The sequence below is a fragment of the Bos taurus genome, chromosome 28 (assembly GCF_002263795.3).
Source record: "Bos taurus isolate L1 Dominette 01449 registration number 42190680 breed Hereford chromosome 28, ARS-UCD2.0, whole genome shotgun sequence".
NCBI lineage: Eukaryota > Metazoa > Chordata > Mammalia > Artiodactyla > Bovidae > Bos > Bos taurus.
The window spans coordinates 29,639,324-29,660,661 of NC_037355.1; the positions used below are offsets into that span (position 1 = coordinate 29,639,324).

Here is a 21,338-nt window from a genome sequence, read left to right on the forward strand (position 1 = left end):
GGGAGCCTTGACGTTAGGAACGAAGTCGAACCTGGATCTGGAGCCGGGTGAGGAGTGGCTTCGGGAGGTTGGTGGGTAGGAAAGCAGAGGAGATCCCGGGGTATCACTGGCCAGGTCGGCGTCCTGTTTGCGAAGGAAGAGAGAGGATCGGGGGCGGAGCCCGGGGAGAGACCCTCACCTCATGCATTCACAATCCAGAATCAGTCCTAGACCCTCCTTTTCTCCTGGCCCAGATTCCGGCTCCCGCTTCCTGTCCGGAGCCTGTTGAAGGGCGCAAGACGCTCGATCTTCTACTTAGAGCAACAGTCCTATTATCGTGGCCCGAGAAGCTTGTTTGGTTTCTTGGTCTTGATCCCCGGCACTCCCAGCCTCCACAGCTCGACTACTTTCAGAGTTCTAGGGAAGCTTGCCCCGCCCCCTGGGTTGCCACCCTTGACTGTCCACGCAGAGTGAAGTCGAAACTTGAGCCTGACTCCAAACTCTTGTGTGTGTTTGAGGGAACTATTTCCTCCCATCCCCACCCCCACACCGACTTCAGAAAAATAAAAGGGAGGGGGACATCCTTCAAGCTTAATGTTGTGACCTGTGCAAGGTTCAGGATTTGGAAGAATAGCTCCTGAGATGGCTTTGAATTTAAAAAGTTCTAGTGCAAGTGCAGCTCAGCTTTTCTGTAGTTAAGATGGCCCTTCCTAGCACAGGCGAGAGGCCCGTTGTTCCACTGCAGCAGCTATGAGCTCTTTTGCTTCCTGGGTTCCTTCTTCTGTAGGATAGTTGGAATGATCAGGTTGTGTAGAGTAGATGTGATCAGATAGTCCTGTTCTTGGAAGGATCCTGGAAAGACCCTCCAATTCATTCCTCTGTTGTTGGGCAAGATTGTAATAATTTTGGATGTGGCCTAGATTCATGACAAGCCTATAAGGAGAGCAGAAACAGAGTTGGAGGAGTGCCTTGAGATTTAGAATAATTACAGTCCCTCTGCTTGAAGGATAAGGTGAATGATCTTTTCCCATGAAATCCAACTTTGCTATTGATCTTTGAACTGTTTCTCTGGGTTATTGTGTGAGGTTTTTGTGCCAAACCTGCACTCAGTTCTAATCTGGTATCTTGCTAGAGTTTTCAGCTGTCCTTTACATTTAGTGATTTTAATGCTTCAGTACTAAGGTCCATACACTCTTTTGGTGGGAAGACTGAGGATGGAGTAAGCACCTGATTTACTGCAGTTTATCCTAAGAATGTCGTTTTTCTAAATGGTCACTCTAAAATTTGTCTTTTGAGGGGGAGGGGATTTAGTTGATCTGTTTTAGACATGCAGTTTGAATGATTAAAAATGACTAGCACACTGCAGGGTATTCAGTTTTGTGGAATGAATGGATGCTAGAGTGAATGAACAGAAAGTGGGAACATTGTTTCATTTACCTGTAATATCACAATAGTTCATCAGTGGCAGGACTCCTTGTATGACTAGACACTAGAAATCATACCACTAGGGAATGGAGGCTGCTGCTCCATTCCACTGGGCCTCTCTGAAGTTGAAATTTATACCCTCTTGGCAGTGACAAAGCATAGGGTTCAGAGTAACAAAATCCTTGCTTTGAGGAGGCAGTCTGTCTACTGTCTGGGGAAGAAAATTACAAAGATCCTGTAATAGTATGAGAATGATTAGGCTAATCACTGCCTGATAAGGTCAGTCCTTTTCTAGCTCTGCTTCCTACCATGAATAGTGCTTTCACTTTAGAAAGTTGATTTTGACTAATTTCTATCTTCTCTCCCATCTAATAGGTGAGACCAAGTCGGGGATGCTCTCATAATGAATGTTAACCAGTCAGCTCCACCTGTGCCGCCATTTGGGCAGCCACAGCCCGTCTACCCAGGGTATCATCAATCCAGCTATGGTGGGCAACCAGGGTCCACAGCCGCCCCCACTCCCTATGGAGCTTACAATGGCCCAGTACCAGGCTATCAGCAAACCCCTCCCCCAGGTATGTTTGCAAGCTTCCTTTGAGCTAAGGAAGGGAATTTGTAATCTTCAGGTTGGGTGGTATTGCCCTACTTAAGCTGCCTAAATGGTTGTGGTGACTGGGATTGAGGAACATGAATCTGGCTCTTGGTCACTGAGAGTCCTGTGGGCCATCTGCCCTTTCCTGTTTTTATACAAGGTGACTGTGTCTTTAAAACATCTAGTAGGGCGCCTCATCTTCCAGGTTCAATGGCAGTTCACTTCATATGGGTGTCACCCTGTGCAGCCTCACCTGGTTGAATTGTTCACAGCTGGATGGAAGGACTGTGGTCATAGCTCCTCCAGAGCCGGTGATAATTTCTCTCATCGGACTCATGGTTCTATCTATACGTGATTGTGGGGCATAGGGAATTGGTTCATGGACAAAATGTATGATGTTTGTATGCCTGGGTTTTGGTGCTTCTCATATCTTTTTGGTGATAACATTCCTTTTCAAGTTTCTTTGGCTTCTTAGATGTTGTCTAATATCAGGGAAATTAAAAGAGACTGTTTGTCCTTAGGGTCAGTGTTTGGCTTTTATATTACATTTTTCATGAAGAGGAGCTCATAACCTGTGGGTTATTCATAGGGGGCAAAAGAAGATGGTTGACAATAGATCTTTGGTTAGGCGAAAGGGAAAGTGTTAGTGCTCTTTGCGACCCCATGGACTATAGCCTGCCAAGCCTGTCAGGGTCCTCTGTCCATGGGATTTTCCAAGCAAGAATACTGGAATAGGTTGCCATTTCCTTCTCCAGGGGATGTTCCCGACCCAGGGATCGAATCCAGGCCTCCCACATTGCAGGCAGACTCTTTACCATCTGAGCTACCAGAGAAGCCAGGGTTAGGGTTAGGGTCAGGGTTAGGGTTAGGGCCTTAGGGTATGCCAGATGCTTTATGCGTTTTAAGAGAGTTAATTCCATAAAGAGATACGTGAAAAAGAAGGCACTAAAGAGGCATTGGTAAAATTTGAGAAATGAATGAAGTTATTACCTTTTTAAATTTTGCCATGTGGCACGTGAGATCTTGGTACCCCAACCAGGAATCAAACCCATGCTCCCTGCAGTGGAAGCTCAGACAGAGTCTTAACCACTGGACCACCAGGGAAGTCCCAAAGTTATTACCACTTTTGTTATGACTTTGGGGAAAGAAAAAATTTGGAGTGATGAGATTAGGTCTCAGGGCTTTGGAAGAGCCTTACTCTGGGTTGGGACTTTGGCAGGACAGAGTCCATGTCTGATTTGCCAAGTTGTGGCTTATCAAGATGGAGCTGGCATTGCCCCAAGAAGAAGCTCTGTTGAACTGAGAGGAAAACATATCTGGCTCTGTGATGGCTAGTGAGCAGGCTAGTGAATGGCTAGTGAATTCAGATTAATCATATTCCTGCAGGCAGGTTCTGTAGTGTCTAATCTCTACTGCTGCTGCTGCTGCTAAGTCACTTCAGTCATGTCCAACTCTGTGTGACCCTATGGACGGTAGCCCACTAGGCTCCCCCGTCCCTGGGATTCTACAGGCAAGAACACTGGAGTGGGTTGCCATTTCTTTCTCCAATGCATGAAAGTGAAAAGTGAAAGTGAAGTCACTCAGTCGTGTCCGACCCTCAGTGACGCCATGGACTGCAGCCTACCAGGCTCCTCCGTCCATGGGATTTTCCAAGCAAGAGTACTGGAATCTCTACTGAAGGCAGAGCAAAAGAAAAACAGTAGTTTGAACAGGGGTCAGCAGCATTTCCAAAGTGATATGCCAAGTAACTAATTGCTTTCTTCCTGCATTTCATGTGGAAAGGATGATTAGCAGTCATAGAAGTAGCTTTGATGGCAGCTCTGGTGAGCAGAACACGCGTAGTGCAGCTTTTGTGAAGACATAAGCGACAGCAGTAACTGGAGGCCAGGAGACCTGTCCTGGGGGCTTCCCAGGTGTGCTAGTGGTAAAGAACCTGCCTGCCAATGCAGGAAACATAAGAGACCTGGGTTCGATCCCTGGGTCAGGAAGATCCCCTGGAGAAGGGCATGGCAACCCACTCCAGTATTCGTGCCTGGAGAATCCTCATGGACAGAGGAGCCTGACAGATTACAGTCCATAGGGTCACACAGAGTCAGAGACAACTGAATTGACTTAGCACACATGTACAACCTGTCTTGACTGAATAATTGGGCGGAAACAAAGTCTCCAACCCATGCTAACACTTCCCTGAGCCATGTACTATTGGGAGTGTCAACATTTAGAAGTGGATGAGAAGAAGAAGGTTAGGATCTGTAGAATATATGAAGAAGAGGTTGGCAGAATAGTCTCTCTAAGGGGCGCCTTTCTTTCTTTTTTTTTTTTTTAAAAGAATTAAAAAATTATTTACTTGGCTACATTGGTTTTTCATTGCGTCATGCGGGATCTTTCATTGCAGCACATGGATTTCTCTAGTGGTGATGCAGGGGCTTAGTTGCTCTGTGGCATATGGGATCTTAGTTCCTCCACCAGGGATTGAACCTCCATCCCCTGCATTGCAAGGTAGATTCTTAACCACTGGACCACCAGGGAAGTCCCAATGGGTATCTCTTTACAGCCTAGTTCAGCATGTTACTTGGTCATCTTCTAAGCCACATTCCTCACATATGTTCTAAGTTTTTGACTTCTAGGGTGGGATCATTTCCTTAAAAGAGTTGATGTTTTGTCTAGGGTAGGTTTATTAGACTGTCCTGGATTGAGTGAGAGTGTATAGTGATCACAGAAGGCCCTACATTTTTGTGGCTCTGGCTACAGCTTCACTAGTAGTATACCTGTTACACCTGTTTAAGAGAGTGAAAACTCTCTGGCTGGGCATCCAGGTTCAGAATCTCTTGTAACTGGAGTTGCATCCTGATGGTGTCCTTTTCATTGCCAAGCTGTGATATTACACTTGTGATATTGCAGTGAAGGTTTGAGCTTATTGATCTTTGCTTTGCATTCCTTGCTCAAGGTGGAGGAGACATTTCCTAATTTCTTAGCTTCTCTTCATCACCCTCAGGTGTTTCAAGAGCCCCAGCTTCTTCAGGGGCACCTCCAGCCTCAACAGCACAGGGCCCTTGTGGCCAGACTGCATATGGCCAGTTTGGCCAAGGAGATGTGCAGAATGGACCAAGCTCCGGTGTTCAGATGCAGAGGTATGTACTTGGGTCAACCTAAAATTGGTCAGATGAGACTGGAAGGATTAGGAATGTATGAGGGCCTATTTTACTTTTCTTTTTTTTCCCTTTGTTTTTCTCTTAGATTCCTTTTCCTCTTCCCTTCATCTTATTGTAATTCGTTTTCATTTTTCCAGATTAGAGGTGCTGCTGCTGTGCCTCTGTGGGTTATTGACTCATTTAAGTACCTGTGTTTCTTTGGCATATTCTTTCCACTTCTGTGAACTGGAGTTTTTTCCTTGACTAGACATATATCTTAAATAATTGTTATGGTCCTTCAGAACCTACCCTAAGGAAGAAACAGGAAGAAGGAACCTTAGGATTATTTGTCTCTTTTGACTTCCCCTTTTCCTCTTGAACAGGCACTTGGTGGGGCTTATTGGTTAAGTTTGGGTGTGACCTGTCATGAAAGGAAAGATCCTCAGAGGAAAACTACATAAATGATGAAAACTTGGTGGTGTGTGACCCAATAAACCCCTGTCTCTGTGTGGAAGTCCTTTAAAGGAGGGTAGTCATCTCTATTGGAGTGCTATTTATTTTTTGGTAAACAAAGAATAAAGTATAACTGCGGTAGGGTGTGTAGTAGTGGAAGAGTTGCTTTCTGACATTTTTATTAGGTGTCCAGAAGATACATTTTTAGCATCAAATGTAAGACCAGAGGACTGAGCCTTGGAGCTTACCAACTTATAAAAGGCATTCAGAGTAGGGGCCATCAAAACGCAATGAGAAAGACCAGTAGTGAGGTAGGTTAGCCAGGTGTCATAGCATCCTGAAATTAGGCAAGGAAAGTATTTTAGGAAGTCAAGAGAGTAATCAGGTGTGTCACTTGCTGCTGAAGGTGAGATGTAGACTAAGAATTGACTGTTGGGTTTGGCAAGGTTTGACATCATTGACAAATGTAGTTTCAGTGGAGATATGAAGGCAGCTGTTTAGTTGGAGCAGGTGAAAGAATTTCAGCTGGGAAGTGGACTAATGTAACCTAAAACCCTTTTGCTACAAACATCTAGAAAGGGGAGAGGAAATAGAAACAATTTTTTTTTTTTCAAATGCATAATCAAGCTTCAAGGAAAGTGAAATCCTCAAGTGCCAGATAACAAGTGGGAACTGAAAATCAGAGTGGTTAAGTTGATACTGTGGCTGCCTGTGCAAAGGGTGGAAATTATCTTGAGAACCTAGGGGCTTAAGTTTAAGCAGGTAACTTGGGCATTTCTGAGCTGAGGTTTAGAACTGAAATCTTGTTTATGAAATCTGAACTTAGGCTACACTTCAGTAAATAGGTAAACTAGAAAAAAAAAATCTGTATACTGGCAGAGGGAGTTAATAAGGAGTCTTGATTCTCCCAGGCTGGCTGAGGATAAGTTGCAGGGGAGTGGGGGGCGGGGTGTTTTTGGACTGCATGTGAACACCAGGGGTCATTGGGGTGGCGAAAATATTCTAAAATTGGGATCTGGTGATGGTTGCACAACTCTTTAAATTTACTAAAAATCATTGAATTGTACACTTAAAAGGAGTGAATTTAATGATGTGGAAATTACAACTTAAACTTAAAAAAAAACTTTGATACTGGGCAGCAGTATCATTGGAGTACCCTCCAGAAGCAAATCAAATGCTAACAACCACTCTCCCTCAATTCAGGGATTTCTAAAAGGAAAAAAAAAGATTAGACTATGAGAGGAGAGCAGATAGTAAGCTAGTACATTGATTAAGGGACTGTAACTGTCAACATAGGATTATGTACCTACCTGAAAGTGAAAGTGAAGTCGCTCAGTCGTGTCTGACTCTTTGCGACCCTATGGACTGTAGCTTTTTCTCGGTCTATGGGATTTTTATGTACCTACCTAAGAGAGGGCAAATAAAGGCGTTTACAGAGATTGATAGTTTACCCTGTATGGGCCCTGGCCGAGAAAAGTACCAGGGAATAGACTAGGGGAAAAAAAGGAAGAAGAACCTAGAGAGAAAGATCTTTTAAAAGAGATAGGAATAGTAATTAAAGAAGTAGAGAGAGAGACTTCCCTAGCGGTCCAGCGGTTAGGACTCCTCATTTCCACTGCAGGGGATTCGGGTTTGATCCCTGAAGTGGGAACTAAGATTCCACAAGCTGCATGGTGTAGCCAAAGGAAAAAAAAGCATAGACCAATTTTTTCCCTAATGTTTGGCTAAAAGATAAAAGCTTGAGGGGGATGCACGGTTTTAGGGCAATTTTATTTGTTTGGATTTTTTAAATCCAATCCAATTACATCTCAGTTCATTGAGATGTAATTCATATACTATGCAGTTCACCCTTTAAAGTGCACAAGTTTAACGATTTTAAGTATATTCACAGATATGTGCAACCATCACTGTCGTCCGATTTACTACATTTTCATCACCTCAGAAAGACACACAGTATCCTTTATCTGAGGAGCTATCCCTATTCAGCTTTTCCTTAACTCTGTCACTCCCCTAACTGTAAACAACCACTAATCTACTTTCTGTCCCTATAGACTTACCTATTCCGGATATTTCATTTTAATAGAATCATATATATTTTGTAACTGATTTGTTTCACTTAACATAATGTTTCCAGTGTTCGTTTATGTGTAGCATGTATCAGTACTTCATTCTTTTTATTACAGTATTTCATTGTATGATTATACCACTACATGTTCTTTATCCATTTATTTGTTGATGGACATTTGGGTTGTTTTCACTAATAGTTGGTTATTTTTTGAGATATTTGTATCTTTTTGTGCTGATGGGAATGATCAAGGAGAAAGACATTGAATGGGAAGTACTTTGGAAAGAAAAGTTCCAGAATAAAAAAAGATATTTACACATAAAGTAGATAAAAACATAAAATAGTGTCCAGAATATGTAAAGAACTCCTACTAGTCAATAAGAAAAAGTCAGTTCAGTTGAAAAAATAATAAAATCTGGAATAGTATTTTATGAAAGAAGGGATACTAATTGCCAAAGAACAAATTAAAAAGCGGTTCAACCTCATAAATGAAGAAAAAAGTAAACGTTAAAAACCACAACAGAATTATCCTATGTATTGATCAGATTGGCAAAATTAAAAAGCTAATAGTACTGAATATTGCTGAGCATATGGATTATCAGGAACTCTCCTCATCCACTGGTGGTCAGATGCAAATGAGTACAGCTACTATGGGAAAATAACTTGGAATTATCTGTTAAAATTAAAGATATCATATCCTATAAACCAGTAATTAAACTCATAGCTGTATGCCTTAGAAAAAGCTCAGGTATGTATAAGTTAAATATATGATTGAACATAGTAACATTATTATTGATAATATCCAAAACTTAGAAAACCTTCAATATCCATCTGTAGTAAAATGCATAGGTAAATCGTGGCATATTTATTTAATGGAATAACACTTATTTAATGGAATAACATTTAGTGATGAGAGAATGCTAAATGCAGAAGCATAGATGAATTCATAAACATATGGTTGAACAAAAGAAGCAAAACTCAAAGTATGTATGATGTGATACTGTTTACAAAAGTTTGAAAACCTGACATAACTGAATTGTTTTAAAGACAAGGGAACAATTTTTAGAAAGTTGGGAAAGTAGTTATCTTTGGGAGAAAGGGGGCTTCCCTAGTAGCTCAGCTGGTAAAGAATCCACCTGCAATGCGGGAGACCTGGGTTGGATCCCTGCGTTGGGAAGACCCCCTGGAGAAGGGAATGGCTACCCACTCCAGTACTCTGGCTGGGAGAATTCCGTGGACTGTACAGCCTATGGGGTCGCAAAGAGTCGGGGACATTACTGAGTGACTTTCACTTTCACTTTTGGGAGAAAGGAAAGGGTTGTGAGGAGAGGCACACAGGGCCTTTGGTGTATTCCATTTCTTGACTTGCCCTTTGGTTACATGGGTGTTTGTGTTATTCAGCAGTACACGTATATTTTATGTATTTTTTTCTATTTATGTTACATTTCACAATTTTAAAGTACATTGGACTAAGAATTGGGCCTGGACCTGGGTTCTAGTTCCAGTTTAGCCTGCTACTTTTACCCTTAGTGTTTTAGTTTTCCATCTGCTCGCTTCCCTTCATTAATTTGCTGTAAGAATTAAAGCATTTAGAGATCCTTTGTAAACTATAAAGCTATGTGCAGATGAGGTGTTGGTTTATATGATAGAATACCAGTAGGCAGTTGAGAGTATTATCCATGTTAATAGAGTAGTACCATGGAATACAATTGTTCTGACAAGGATTTATAAGCATCTGCCATGGGCTAACAGTATGTTTGTTACTATGGAAGGCAAAAACTGCAAAACCCAGCAAAGAGCTTAGGGAGGTAAGTTTCACTAGCATAATGCCCTGAAAATACTAGTTGAATGAACAAATGAAAAGTGTGAAACTGCAGGACCAGTAGAAGCTGACCAAACATAATAAAGTTCCAGTTATTTAGTAAAGACAAACAGGAAGGATAAATCAGGATTTCATTGTAACAGGCAACTATGGTGAAGAATTTGATTCATTCTTGAAATTCCAGAAGGAGCTTGTTATGTACAATAATCTATGCTGTAGATTTCTGCAGTAATATTATTGTAAACCACTGGTGCAGTGGCTAGTTGGTATGCAGTGATACTGCATTGATGCTGTATTTGTATTTTAATGTGGCAGCTGGTACCATGGGAGTGTCCAGCGCAGCTATTCAAGTGACGAGACTTTGCTGGATAGACTCAGCTAGCAGGCTGCCTGGCTTATATCCTCTGTGTCTAGCCCTTAACTCTGGTCAGATAGTATCATCTTTCTCCATAGTACAGAATGCCAAACTTAGCTCACCAGCTCTTCTGATCTTAAGAGTTTTCTAATACCTTTCCCAGGATTAAGTGATCCTTTGGTTTAAAAGTTAAACAATCTCCCTGGAGAAGGAAATGGCAACCCACTCCAGTATTCTTGCCTGGAGAATCCCATAGACAGAGGAGCCTGGCAGCCTACAGTCCATGGGGTCGCAAGAGTCGGACACGACTTAGTGCACTGTCTCACCCCAGAGATCCTGCCACATATACCACAAAAACCAAACATCCCCCAGTGACCTTGGCCCCACTGTTCCAATCACTCCCAGGTGGGAATTCAGGCACATGTCCACAGAGATCACAGACAACATACATACGGTTCTGTTATGTCCCGTATATCACCCTTTCATGTCCCAAGGAAGACATTTTCTCTTAGAGATTTTCATTTAGTGTATCTTTAAAAAATCTTGTGTTAAACTTGCCTCCATCTTTCTCTTGGGTAAGGACAACCCAGAAATGGCCCTTGTGTGTCTGTGATGTTGCCATTCACAGCTTTCTTGATAGGCCTAGTACAATCTTGAGAACAGGGCTGCTGTATGCTGAGTGTCAGACGGTAGCTCTCAGCTTTGCCTGTCTTAGGTAGTTAAGCTGTGCATTTTTTATTGGTGCACCATGTTTGATTTGTCCCTAATACCTTTGAAGTTCTTCTGAGAAATGAAATAATGCAACATGAACTTATTAAAATACATTTTAAGCCTTTAAAAAAAAAAGTTAAACAATCAAACTATATTTGTTCAAGCCCACATTTATTAAGCTTCTGTTGTGTTAATGCTTCTGTGCACCTTTCATTTCGACTTCTTCAGTGCTTTTGAATACAGAACCGAAGTGGCTTGTCAACAAAGGATTAAGGCAGACGAGGTGATAATCTAACTACCAGAGTAAATACTGTTTGATCTGAGGGTGCTTGGCGTGTGTTTTGGGAGTGAACCTAATGGAAAACAAGGTTTGCCCTGAATAATCACAGTGTAGATTATGAGGAATGTGATTTATTCACAAATATATAAAAATATGAAGCCATATAAGAGCCCAGATGAGAGTAAGATGCTGTAAAACAGTATTGTTTCCCATATGATGTGGGGCTCCTGTCAACTTTGAAGGGATTCCTGGCCCATTAGAAGCTTCTGCCTTCCATCTCCCCACAGGCTCCCTGGGTCTCAGCCATTTGCGTCTGCCCCATTGGCCCCTGTGGTCAGTCAGCCAGCTGTGCTTCAGCCCTATGGGCCTCCCCCGACAAGTGCACAGGTGACTGCTCAGCTGGCCGGAATGCAGATCAGTGGTGCTGTGGCCCCAGCTCCTCCCGCTTCGGGGCTGGGCTATGGTGAGTACCTATGACCACAGGAATACTGTTTCCTTTTTAGAGACATCTGTCTCTGGGGTATACCTGGATCCCTTTTATTTCTTTTATTTATTCCTCTGAGCCCCAGCAGATGGGACAAGTCATTCCTGCCCCTCGGGTGGAAAGGAAGGTGGTTTAGTGAACAAGGAGGCAGAATGACTGGGGTTCTGACTCTGCTTCTTCTACTTCTCAGGCTCACCAACATCACTGGCCTCAGCCTCAGGAAGTTTCCCTAATTCTGGTCTGTATGGCTCCTATCCTCAGGGCCAAGCTCCTCCCCTTGGCCAGGGTCATCCAGGGGCCCAGCCTCCCCAGCGATCTGTCCCACCACAGGCCTCCAGCTTCACACCCCCTGCCTCAGGGGGTCCTCGGATGCCTTCGATGACTGGTCCACTCTTGCCTGGACAGAGTTTTGGGGGGCCCCCAGTGAGCCAGCCCAACCATGTGTCCTCACCTCCTCCTCAAGCTCTGCCCCCTGGTACCCAAATGACTGGGCCCCCAGGACCACCACCACCTATGCACTCCTCCCAGCAGCCAGGCTATCAGCTGCAGCAAAATGGTGAGTTTTTCCCAAGGACTACCTAGGAGCCAAAAGCTTCAGCTATTCAGGTGTTTTTGTTGTTGTTGTTATTTGCTTCTAGTATTACTTGCTAAGTGGTGAACTAGATAGACAGCTTCAGGGTATTAAGATGTGGTACTCAGATGTGGGATTTATAAGATTTTTTTTTTCTCATAGTTCAGATAACATAGGCTTTCTCTGAAAGGTTATTACTGTACCTCTCAATTCTATGTTTATAATACTTTAGTCATTTCCGTGAGGCCTTAAGAAGAGATAGGGAAGGAATATTTTGTTCATCAACCTTGCCCTTGTCTCCCAGGTTCCTTTGGACCAGCCCGGGGCCCTCAGTCCAATTATGGAAGTCCCTACCCAGGAGCAGCCACTTTTGGCAGTCAGCCTGGGCCTCCTCAGCCATTGCCTCCTAAGCGCCTGGACCCTGATGCCATCCCGAGCCCTGTAAGTAGATACTTATATGGTCCTGGGGAAGGAGCTTGTGGCTACCAGATAAGTGAGTCAACCTAGATGAGATGTTTGCCTAGCCTTTCCTGATTATTTTTCCCTTTTGTTTGTCATGTTGCAGGTGTAGAGCCTACATGTAATTTTTGACTCTCTAAATAGAACTTGACGTCCCAGAAGTATTTTAGGGGTATTCTTACTTCATAGCTGGGCAGGAAAGGAAGGGAGGCCAGGAGTGATCAGCAGTGTCACAGAGCTCTGGGTTGAGTGCAGTGTTCTGTCACCACCGGACAGAGCCTGGTAGCCTCTGCTCTTCTGTGGAGTACTGGCCGTGTCCAGGTGTTGTCCTCTAAGATCTAGTAGGATAGGATAGCAGTCTTCTTAATGGTTAGAGCTGGTGGGGAATCTCTGGTGTTACTGGTGAGAAAAGGAAAGCCTCTCTGGACTCTTTCTGCCTCTACCTGGATAGTGTTTTAGGAGAAAGCCTTCGATACTTTTGTTTGCTAGTCTTCTGCTGTGTGGATGGAGAAAAGTGATCTACAATTTTAACGGCAATGTGGGGAAGTTCCTTCTCCCAGGAAGAGGGTGAATCTTACCCTTAGAGCCATCAGAATGCTCAGACCTTCCTCATCACACTCAAGAGTAGAGGCTGACACTGTATTCCCAAGTGGAGGCCACTTTATAGTTCTGTCTGCAACATTTGCTATGTCAGTTGCCTCACCATGCTTAGCCATTGTCATATTCCATCCTGTTCTCTTCCCTCTTCCTTTGGGGAACCATCATGGTGAGGGACCCAGCTGGCTAAGGGGGACCCTAGAGGATGAAGCAGTGCCTCTTTCCTTTTTCCTCCTCTAGTGAGAAGGAGAGTCTGGTTGGATGTGAGGGGAGGCTTCTTTCAGTGTAAGAGTAGTTCTTACATGGGAGGCTTGGCCTTTTGGAGGGAACATCCCTCTTCTTCCTTCTTAAAATTTCTCCTATTCAGCCCCTCCATATAACCCCTCTTGCCTCCTATTTGCCCCCTTCCTTATCTTTCTACATCATAGTCTAAGCCATTAAAGGCTCTTTTTTGGCCCAGAAAAATTTGGAGTTTCTGATCGAGAGGGGGCCTGATTTCAGCAGTAGGAGCTGGGCTCCAGCTGTTCATGTCTAACTCATCAGGGCTGAGAGAAGTAACATCTGCTTCTTGTTCTTTTGTCTCCCTGTATTCCCCTGCTGCCTTTATTATTAAAACACTAAAAGCAACTCAATGAGCTGCCTCCTCAGCAGAAAACCAGGCACAGAATAGACCCTGATGCCATTCCTAGTCCAGTAAGTGCAGGGGGTGGGTGTGTGTGTGTGATCCCTGTGTTAAATCACCCGTGCATGCCTATGACCTTGTCTTCACCTCATCCACCATGTCCATCCCTCTCCATCCTCTTCCCTCAGTCCTTCTAGACCCTTGCTTTTACAAGCTAGAAGGATATGCATGCCTCAAGTCACCATATAATGAAGTAGCAAGCTGTTAGCAGTGCCTTTAAGTATGGGATGGTAGAAGGTCAGGCTCGAAGGGCGGGATCAACTAGCTTGTTAAGCTTTGGTTTTAACCCTGCTGGCTCCTCCAGGAGCCTGCCTGTGACATGTGATGGAACAGGACAAAACAGTAGATCCTTCCCTTTTGGATTTGGTTTGTCTACAGCTTGTTGCGGAGAAACATGGGTAGGTGGCTACTAATGTACAAGTCTGGGAAACTAGCATTTCTTACAGGGAAAGGGACTGCTGGTTTGGGAAAGTGTGGGTCACTTTCTCATCTGGAGAGTCTGTTTGACTCTGATATATTTCTAAGCTTCAGCTCTTTATTCTATGGGACACAGAGTCTTATTCTCCCTTTACTTTTTCTGGTTTTACCAAACCCATCTTGAAGTAACTGACAAAGGTTATCAGTCTGCACGAAGATCTGATCACCGGCTTTGCAATATCTCTTTTTTTTCCTTCGCTGGGTCTGTCCAAATGTGGGGGACTGAGGATTGGGCTATACGATCCTCTTCTCCCATATTTACACACTGATGCTTACCTGAAAATAAGGCAGCATCTGCTTCCTCACCTTACCTGATCATTTCTGGCTGTGTAATCCTCTCCTCACCCTGTCCCTCTACTCTCATTGACTGTAGAGTCATTCCAGGTAGATTTCATTTTTACATGGTTACTGTTGTCTGTTTTCCTGCTCTTGGGGAGAGAAGGGGAGGGGAAGCCTCGATGGGGGAGGGAAGTGGAATCTGACCATGTCTGAAGGCTTGTGATTAGAGCTGGAGCTTTCCTGGAGTAGGTATTGGAACAGGGTGATCACTGTTTATTGGGGTCAGGGCGATTCATAAAGAAGCCCTTTCTCAGTGTTGCCCATGCAGCAGGTTGCTGCTGACTATAGAGTGGAAGATTGGCATTACAGCATTTTATATGATCTCCAAAAGGAGAGCAGGCCTGGTGCATGAGGTGTGTTCCTTGGCAAATTCTTAGTTTCTGTGCTGCGGCTCCAGCCTTTCTTTCTCCTGCCTCGGGGACGTGGTACTCCCTTCTCCCTTTTCATCTGTCACTTCATTCATTTCACTTCTTCCCTACAGATTCAGGTTATTGAAGATGACAGGAACAACCGGGGTTCAGAGCCATTTGTTACTGGAGTACGGGGCCAGGTGCCACCCTTAGTCACCACCAACTTCCTGGTGAAAGACCAAGGTGAGAAGGGCAATAACTCCTCCCTGCGGGACTTTTTCTCCAGCATTATCAGCTTCTGGATGGGGCTTTTGTCAGTCTTTGGTCAGAGACCAGTCCCTCATTGGTCTCTAGGGGGAAAGAGCCACCATCACCTCTAGCATCTTTTGGGGTGATGGGGTGGGTCAACAACGGCGAGCTGGTGTCTGGAGTGACTCTGTGATCTGACTCAGCTTTTCCATCTTCTCCTTCAGGAAATGCAAGTCCCCGGTACATTCGATGCACATCGTATAACATCCCTTGCACCTCTGACATGGCTAAGCAGGCTCAGGTGCCCCTGGCAGCTGTCATCAAGCCACTGGCAAGGCTGCCCCCAGAGGAGGTGAGTCAGGGACAGACTGGAGTATAATAAGAGGGAGGAAGTGAGGGGGAGCGAGGATAAGACTTCTTCCTAGATGTGATTCTGGCAGTCACAGTAGATGAAGGCTTAGTTGGTCGGGAGGGGAGCGTATCGTCAATAGCTTTCTATCCCAGGGCCCGTGCCTGAAGAGGGTGATAGGGAGGAAAGCAAAAGCCCAAGAAATTGCTGGATGGAGCAGAGTTCACACGTGAAACACGCTTTTAAAAGAGTCAAGGCCAACTTGTAGGGGAGAAGACAGCTGGAGGCAGGAGCCTGCCGTAGCATGGTCATCACCCGGTGATGAGAGGCATGTCACTCTGGTTTTTCTTATCCTCTGTCCTGTCATCCCAGGTAGGTTAGAAATATTAGGACAGCATATTAAGAAACAGAATCCAGGGGTCCTTCTTTTACCTGGTTTGGGCTATAATCTGTCACCCAGTACCTGGAATCAGGATGAAAAGAGACAGTGTTTGCAGCTGCTACACCGTGCCATGGTGTAGATACCTTTGTGTTCATGCCTTAATGAATTTGGGGGGGATTTCTCTGTAACTGGACATTCAGGGCTCACCTTACATCCTGCTTCTTTGTCTTGTTCTGTCTTTTTCTCTTTCTCTTTCCTGGGTCTCAGTGAGGATGGCTGGACACTTGCCTGCTGGTCTCTTATCTGTAGGGTACCATCTGCCTGGGGTGTCAGTAGGTATCACAGAAATCCAGGGATTGGGGAGGACAAGTGTCACAGATACTTGGGTGGGAAAGGAAGCAGGGGTCAAGATCCTAGGGCAGGAACGAAGGGGATTGAAGATTGGGCCAGAAATGAGAATCCTGGGTAATCTTCGACTTTTTCCTCATGCACCCATGTCAGCCCCTGGATTGTTTGGGCCAGGTCCACTGTTGCTCTTCTCTTTGAAGAAGTGAAATTCTAGAGATGAGGAGTAAGGAGAGGGACTCTAGTCCTTAGACCTTTAGGGACATTTGTCCTCATACCCCTTCTCTCTGCTCCCTCCGCAGGCAGACTGTCTGAGCCATGTCCTTCTCCCTCCAGGTTGTTCCTCCTCATCTGTTCCCACATATCACTCTAGCTTCCTTCTGTGTCTGAGCCCCTCCCCTTTGCTCCTTAGGCTTCACCGTATGTTGTCGACCATGGGGAATCTGGCCCTTTGCGCTGCAATCGTTGCAAAGCATACATGTGCCCCTTTATGCAGTTCGTTGAGGGAGGGAGACGCTTCCAGTGCTGCTTCTGCAGCTGTATCAACGATGGTACGTTCACAGAGCCTGGGGCTGGGGGATCTGGACTGCATCTTCATTATTCTGTCTCTAGTTAGATAGATGAGGCTCTGTTGTTTAGGCGATGGGGACGTGACGTGCCTCTGGGGCTGTGGGGCATTACAGTGAGCTCAGCCAGGACCAGATGAGGACCGAAAGCGGACCCATGAGTAACACTCTGCCCTACTCCCCACAGTTCCTCCCCAGTATTTTCAACACCTGGATCATACCGGCAAGCGTGTGGATGCTTATGACCGTCCTGAGCTGTCCCTGGGCTCTTATGAATTCTTGGCCACTGTAGATTACTGCAAGGTGAGGGAGGGTAGTGTGGGGAGGAGCCGTGGGTGAAGGACAATGAGGCAGCTGAGACTTGCTGTGGTCATTTCCCTCACCCTGTCACTGTGCCCTTGGATGATGACTTATCTCTAGTCAGCTGACCTGCTCACCGATACCCCTCTCCCCTCCAACATTTCCTTCTTTTGCAGAACAATAAGTTCCCCATCCCTCCTGCCTTCATCTTTATGATTGATGTCTCCTACAATGCCGTCAGGAGTGGTCTTGTCAGGCTCCTCTGTGAGGAGCTCAAGTCACTGTTAGACTTTTTGCCTAGGTGAGAGTGAGGAGCCAAGGTACTCCTATGGATGATGATGGCTGGGGAGGGGGCGCAAGGGTGGGTGGTTGGGATAACTCAGCACGTGAATCCGGATGTCATGAAGTTGGCTGGTGGAGAAGGTGGCAAGTCTGGGTAACAACGTCCCTTTCTGCAGGGAGGGTGGGGCAGAAGAGTCAGCAATCCGCGTTGGCTTTGTCACCTATAATAAGGTGCTCCACTTCTACAATGTGAAGAGCTCATTGGCCCAGCCACAGATGATGGTTGTATCTGATGTGGGTGACATGTTTGTGCCACTGCTGGATGGCTTCCTGGTCAATGTCAGCGAGTCTCGGGCAGTCATCACCAGGTAAGAGTCAGATTGTGGGGGTAAAGTGAGGTGGAGGGCAGGGTACAACCACAGAAAGCCAGTGATGGACACAGGCTATGCCTCAGGAGTTCTCGGAGTCTGAGGGCCAGATGACTTTTTGGGGGAATTGAGGGATCTGAAATTTGGATAGCAGTTTTGATTGCCTCCCATCACCTATCTCTTCAGCTTATTGGATCAGATTCCAGAAATGTTTGCAGACACAAGGGAGACGGAGACAGTATTTGCCCCGGTGGTTCAGGCTGGGATGGAGGCTCTGAAGGTAAGGCGAGAGTCCTGGGCAGCCGCCTGTGTGACACTTTCTTCTGAGCATCTTACCTCTGGGATACAACCCCTGTTGCTTTAGTGATTGGTGACTGTCCAGTGAGTCAACTTGTCTGACACAGTTGGCACTGAATAAATGACGAGGGACGGGATGAATGAATAATGGATGAATAAAGGAAAGAATGGACCAGTAGATCTCTCTCCTCTTCCAGGCTGCTGAGTGTGCAGGGAAGCTCTTTCTATTCCACACCTCCCTGCCCATTGCAGAGGCCCCAGGGAAACTGAAGAACAGAGACGACAGGAAGTTGATCAACACAGACAAGGAGAAGGTGTGGGACTGGGAGCTGGGGGGAGGACTTCCGATCACAGAGGAACGTGCTGTCTCTTTACAGTGCAATACTCTTCACTTTCCCGAGGGGGTACTGGGACTAGACCCTCTGTCCTTTCATATCTGTGGCTGCCAGCCTTCTCCACCGCTCCCACACCTCTCTACCTCATCTCATCCCAAAGCCCTTGGTAGACTTTTTAAAGAGAATATTCTACTACTATTGCAAACTGTAAGGTAGCTCTGAAGTCTTACGTGTCCTTGAATAATAGCCCATATTACATACATAGTACTCAAACAGGGTGGAACTCAGGTCTCTGAACATCTTCTGTTCCTCCCTAGACTCTGTTCCAGCCTCAGTCAGGTGCCTATCAGACCCTGGCCAAAGAGTGTGTGGCCCAAGGCTGCTGCGTAGACCTCTTCCTCTTCCCTAACCAGTATGTGGACGTGGCCACCCTCTCTGTTGTACCCCAGCTCACTGGTGGCTCTGTCTATAAATACGCTTGCTTTCAGGTACGGCATGGGACTCTGGGTGGCAGGTGGAGGCAGGACTGGGATGCCTGCCTACAAGTGGAGTGGCTCCTTAGCTGCTGACTCATTGATAGGAGTATCATTGAGAAGACCACACAATATAAAGAGTGTAGCGAACAGGAGCACGGGGCTTGAAATTAGCACCGGGTTGATAGTCTGGCTCTACCACTTAGACGCTATATGACCTAGGATAAATTACTTACTTTCTCCTTTGTTTCTTCATCTATAAAATGGGGTTTTTCAGTAGTTTTTAAGTAGGGTTTGTCATCAGGATTAAGTGAGCACATGTAAAGCACTTAATGTAGTACTGGGCATGTAATAAGTGCTTAAAAGCTTAAATAATAACATCGTTATTATTACCTTTACCTTATTGTCATTAGTATTCTGCAGGCTTGTAGAGTGGAGAGGGTACAGGGATTGTTGGTGGATTGTATGTAGTAGATGATGTGACTCTGGGCCTGGGGATGCAGGTGGAGAACGACCAGGAACGGTTCCTGAGTGACTTGCGTCGGGATGTCCAGAAGGTCGTTGGCTTTGATGCTGTGATGCGGGTCCGGACAAGCACTGGTCAGTTCTGGTTGGAGATGAGCAGCTGAGCGGGGGCCCTCAGTCTGGGCACCTGTCATACTACTAACCGTGTCCCTATCCGTGTGGCCTCAGGTATCCGTGCTGTAGATTTCTTTGGGGCTTTCTACATGAGCAACACCACAGATGTGGAGCTGGCTGGGTTGGATGGGGACAAGACGGTGACTGTGGAGTTCAAGCATGATGATCGGCTCAACGAAGAGAATGGAGCCCTCCTGCAGGTGCTGGACCGGAGGCAGGGGTTGGGGAAGAAGTGTCAGCGGTCACTTCACTGGATTAAGTAGGCCATAGGGAAGGGGGTGAGGGGTGCGCAGAGAGAACTAGAAGAGGCTGGAGAAGGGATAGCTCCCATCTTTCTTCTAGCTTCATAAAATAGCAAAGAGGAGGTGTTGCAAGGGTCTTGGTGAGGGAGGGGTGTGAATTGCCCCTCTTACTCTCCCCCCAGTGTGCCCTGCTCTACACCAGCTGTGCAGGGCAGCGACGGCTCCGCATCCACAACCTGGCTCTCAACTGCTGCACTCAGCTGGCTGATCTGTACCGAAACTGTGAGACTGACACGCTCATCAACTACATGGCCAAGTTTGGTGAGGGCAGAGGCCAGGCAGAGGGGAATCGGGGCTAAGAGGATGGACAGCAATCCAGCATTCCTGGGTGGGTGTGATGGTGGGAAGGCACCTGTGATGGAGTGGCTGACCAGTGACCATGCTGTCTCCTTTCCCATCCAGCATACCGGGGGGTCCTAAGCAGCCCTGTGAAAACTGTTCGTGACACTCTCATCACTCAGTGTGCCCAGATCTTGGCCTGTTACAGAAAGAACTGTGCCAGCCCCTCCTCTGCGGGACAGGTTGGGCAAGCTTGTTGGTGGAGAAGGTGTTGGGATACACCTTTGCATTGGGAGGGATTTCTCATGATCATGATCACTGACTTTGTTTTGATAACTCCCTTAGTTGATCCTTCCTGAGTGCATGAAGCTCCTCCCTGTTTATCTGAACTGTGTATTGAAGAGTGAGGTCCTGCAGCCTGGAGCTGAAGTCACTACTGATGACCGTGCCTACGTCCGGCAGCTGGTTACCTCCATGGACGTGGCTGAGACCAATGTCTTCTTCTATCCTCGGCTCCTACCGTTGGTGCGACTGAATGCTGGCGTGTGAGACACTGTACTGAGAAAGGGGCATCATAGGAGGAGGAAGGGAAAGATTAATATTGTCTGTATCTGACACTAATACATTTTTATCTATATTATCTGATGTAATATTTTCATACTGAGAGTTACTCAGGTGCTTAGTTTTCAGAAATTTTGTGTGTATGGGGGGGGTGGGCAAAAAAGTCTTACAGTCATTGGTAACCTTTTGCCCTCTTCCTTTTGTCCAGACAAAGTCTCCCATTGAGAATACCACTGAACCACCAGCAGTCCGAGCATCTGAAGAGCGTCTGAGCAATGGGGATATATATTTGCTGGAGAACGGGCTCAACCTCTTCCTCTGGGTGGGAGCGAGTGTCCAGCAGGGTGTTGTCCAGAGCCTCTTCGGCGTCTCATCCTTCAGTCAGATCACCAGTGGCCTGGTGAGGGCAGGGCGTCAAGGAGAATGTGGGTGTGGAAGTAGGCTTCGTGATGAGAGCAGAAGCCAGTAAAGTTAGTGCGCTCATTCTCTTAGCAGCAGGGGACACCGAGAGGGAGGGTGCTGTCATTCTTCACAGGCTTCCATATTTCAGATAATGCGTAAATCTGTGCTGCCCCATCTTGTCTTCTGGATTCAGTGTACCTTACAATAAGGATAAATGAATTTTGTGTTTCAGAGTGTTCTGCCAGTTCTGGATAATCTGCTGTCTAAGAAGGTGCGAGGCCTCATTGATAGTTTGAGGGCACAGAGATCGCGGTACATGAAGGTAACAGTGATCCAAACCTGCATTTCCTACCTTGTCAAGTCCTCACTCTGAAGGCGGGGTGGGAGAGTGAGCGACTAGATAATGGGATTTCAGGGCGTGTGGTTAATTCTCTTCA

At 45.9% G+C, this 21,338-nt stretch overlaps 1 protein-coding gene across 3 annotated transcripts in view; it reads left to right on the top strand.

Annotated features, from left to right (window-relative positions):
• The window catches only part of SEC24C (SEC24 homolog C, COPII coat complex component), a 22,776-nt gene continuing 1,438 nt past the window's right edge, over positions 1 to 21,338 (top strand). Inside the window, exons 1-23 of one of the 3 annotated variants that reach the window (XM_059882483.1) lie at positions 1 to 1,683; positions 1,780 to 1,979; positions 4,992 to 5,127; positions 11,101 to 11,276; positions 11,488 to 11,853; positions 12,173 to 12,309; positions 13,549 to 13,617; positions 14,904 to 15,015; positions 15,246 to 15,373; positions 16,510 to 16,648; positions 16,851 to 16,966; positions 17,140 to 17,264; positions 17,422 to 17,613; positions 17,800 to 17,893; positions 18,108 to 18,224; positions 18,563 to 18,733; positions 19,222 to 19,318; positions 19,412 to 19,557; positions 19,782 to 19,920; positions 20,062 to 20,180; positions 20,284 to 20,463; positions 20,708 to 20,899; positions 21,134 to 21,223. In XM_059882483.1, coding sequence (XP_059738466.1) covers positions 1,808 to 1,979; positions 4,992 to 5,127; positions 11,101 to 11,276; positions 11,488 to 11,853; positions 12,173 to 12,309; positions 13,549 to 13,617; positions 14,904 to 15,015; positions 15,246 to 15,373; positions 16,510 to 16,648; positions 16,851 to 16,966; positions 17,140 to 17,264; positions 17,422 to 17,613; positions 17,800 to 17,893; positions 18,108 to 18,224; positions 18,563 to 18,733; positions 19,222 to 19,318; positions 19,412 to 19,557; positions 19,782 to 19,920; positions 20,062 to 20,180; positions 20,284 to 20,463; positions 20,708 to 20,899; positions 21,134 to 21,223 — 3,213 coding nt within the window. In that variant the 5' untranslated portion in view covers positions 1 to 1,683; positions 1,780 to 1,807. The remainder of the gene's footprint in view (positions 1,684 to 1,779; positions 1,980 to 4,991; positions 5,128 to 11,100; positions 11,277 to 11,487; positions 11,854 to 12,172; positions 12,310 to 13,548; positions 13,618 to 14,903; positions 15,016 to 15,245; positions 15,374 to 16,509; positions 16,649 to 16,850; positions 16,967 to 17,139; positions 17,265 to 17,421; positions 17,614 to 17,799; positions 17,894 to 18,107; positions 18,225 to 18,562; positions 18,734 to 19,221; positions 19,319 to 19,411; positions 19,558 to 19,781; positions 19,921 to 20,061; positions 20,181 to 20,283; positions 20,464 to 20,707; positions 20,900 to 21,133; positions 21,224 to 21,338) is intronic. The other 2 variants (XM_005226358.5, NM_001205655.1) reach the window with 2 other exon arrangements.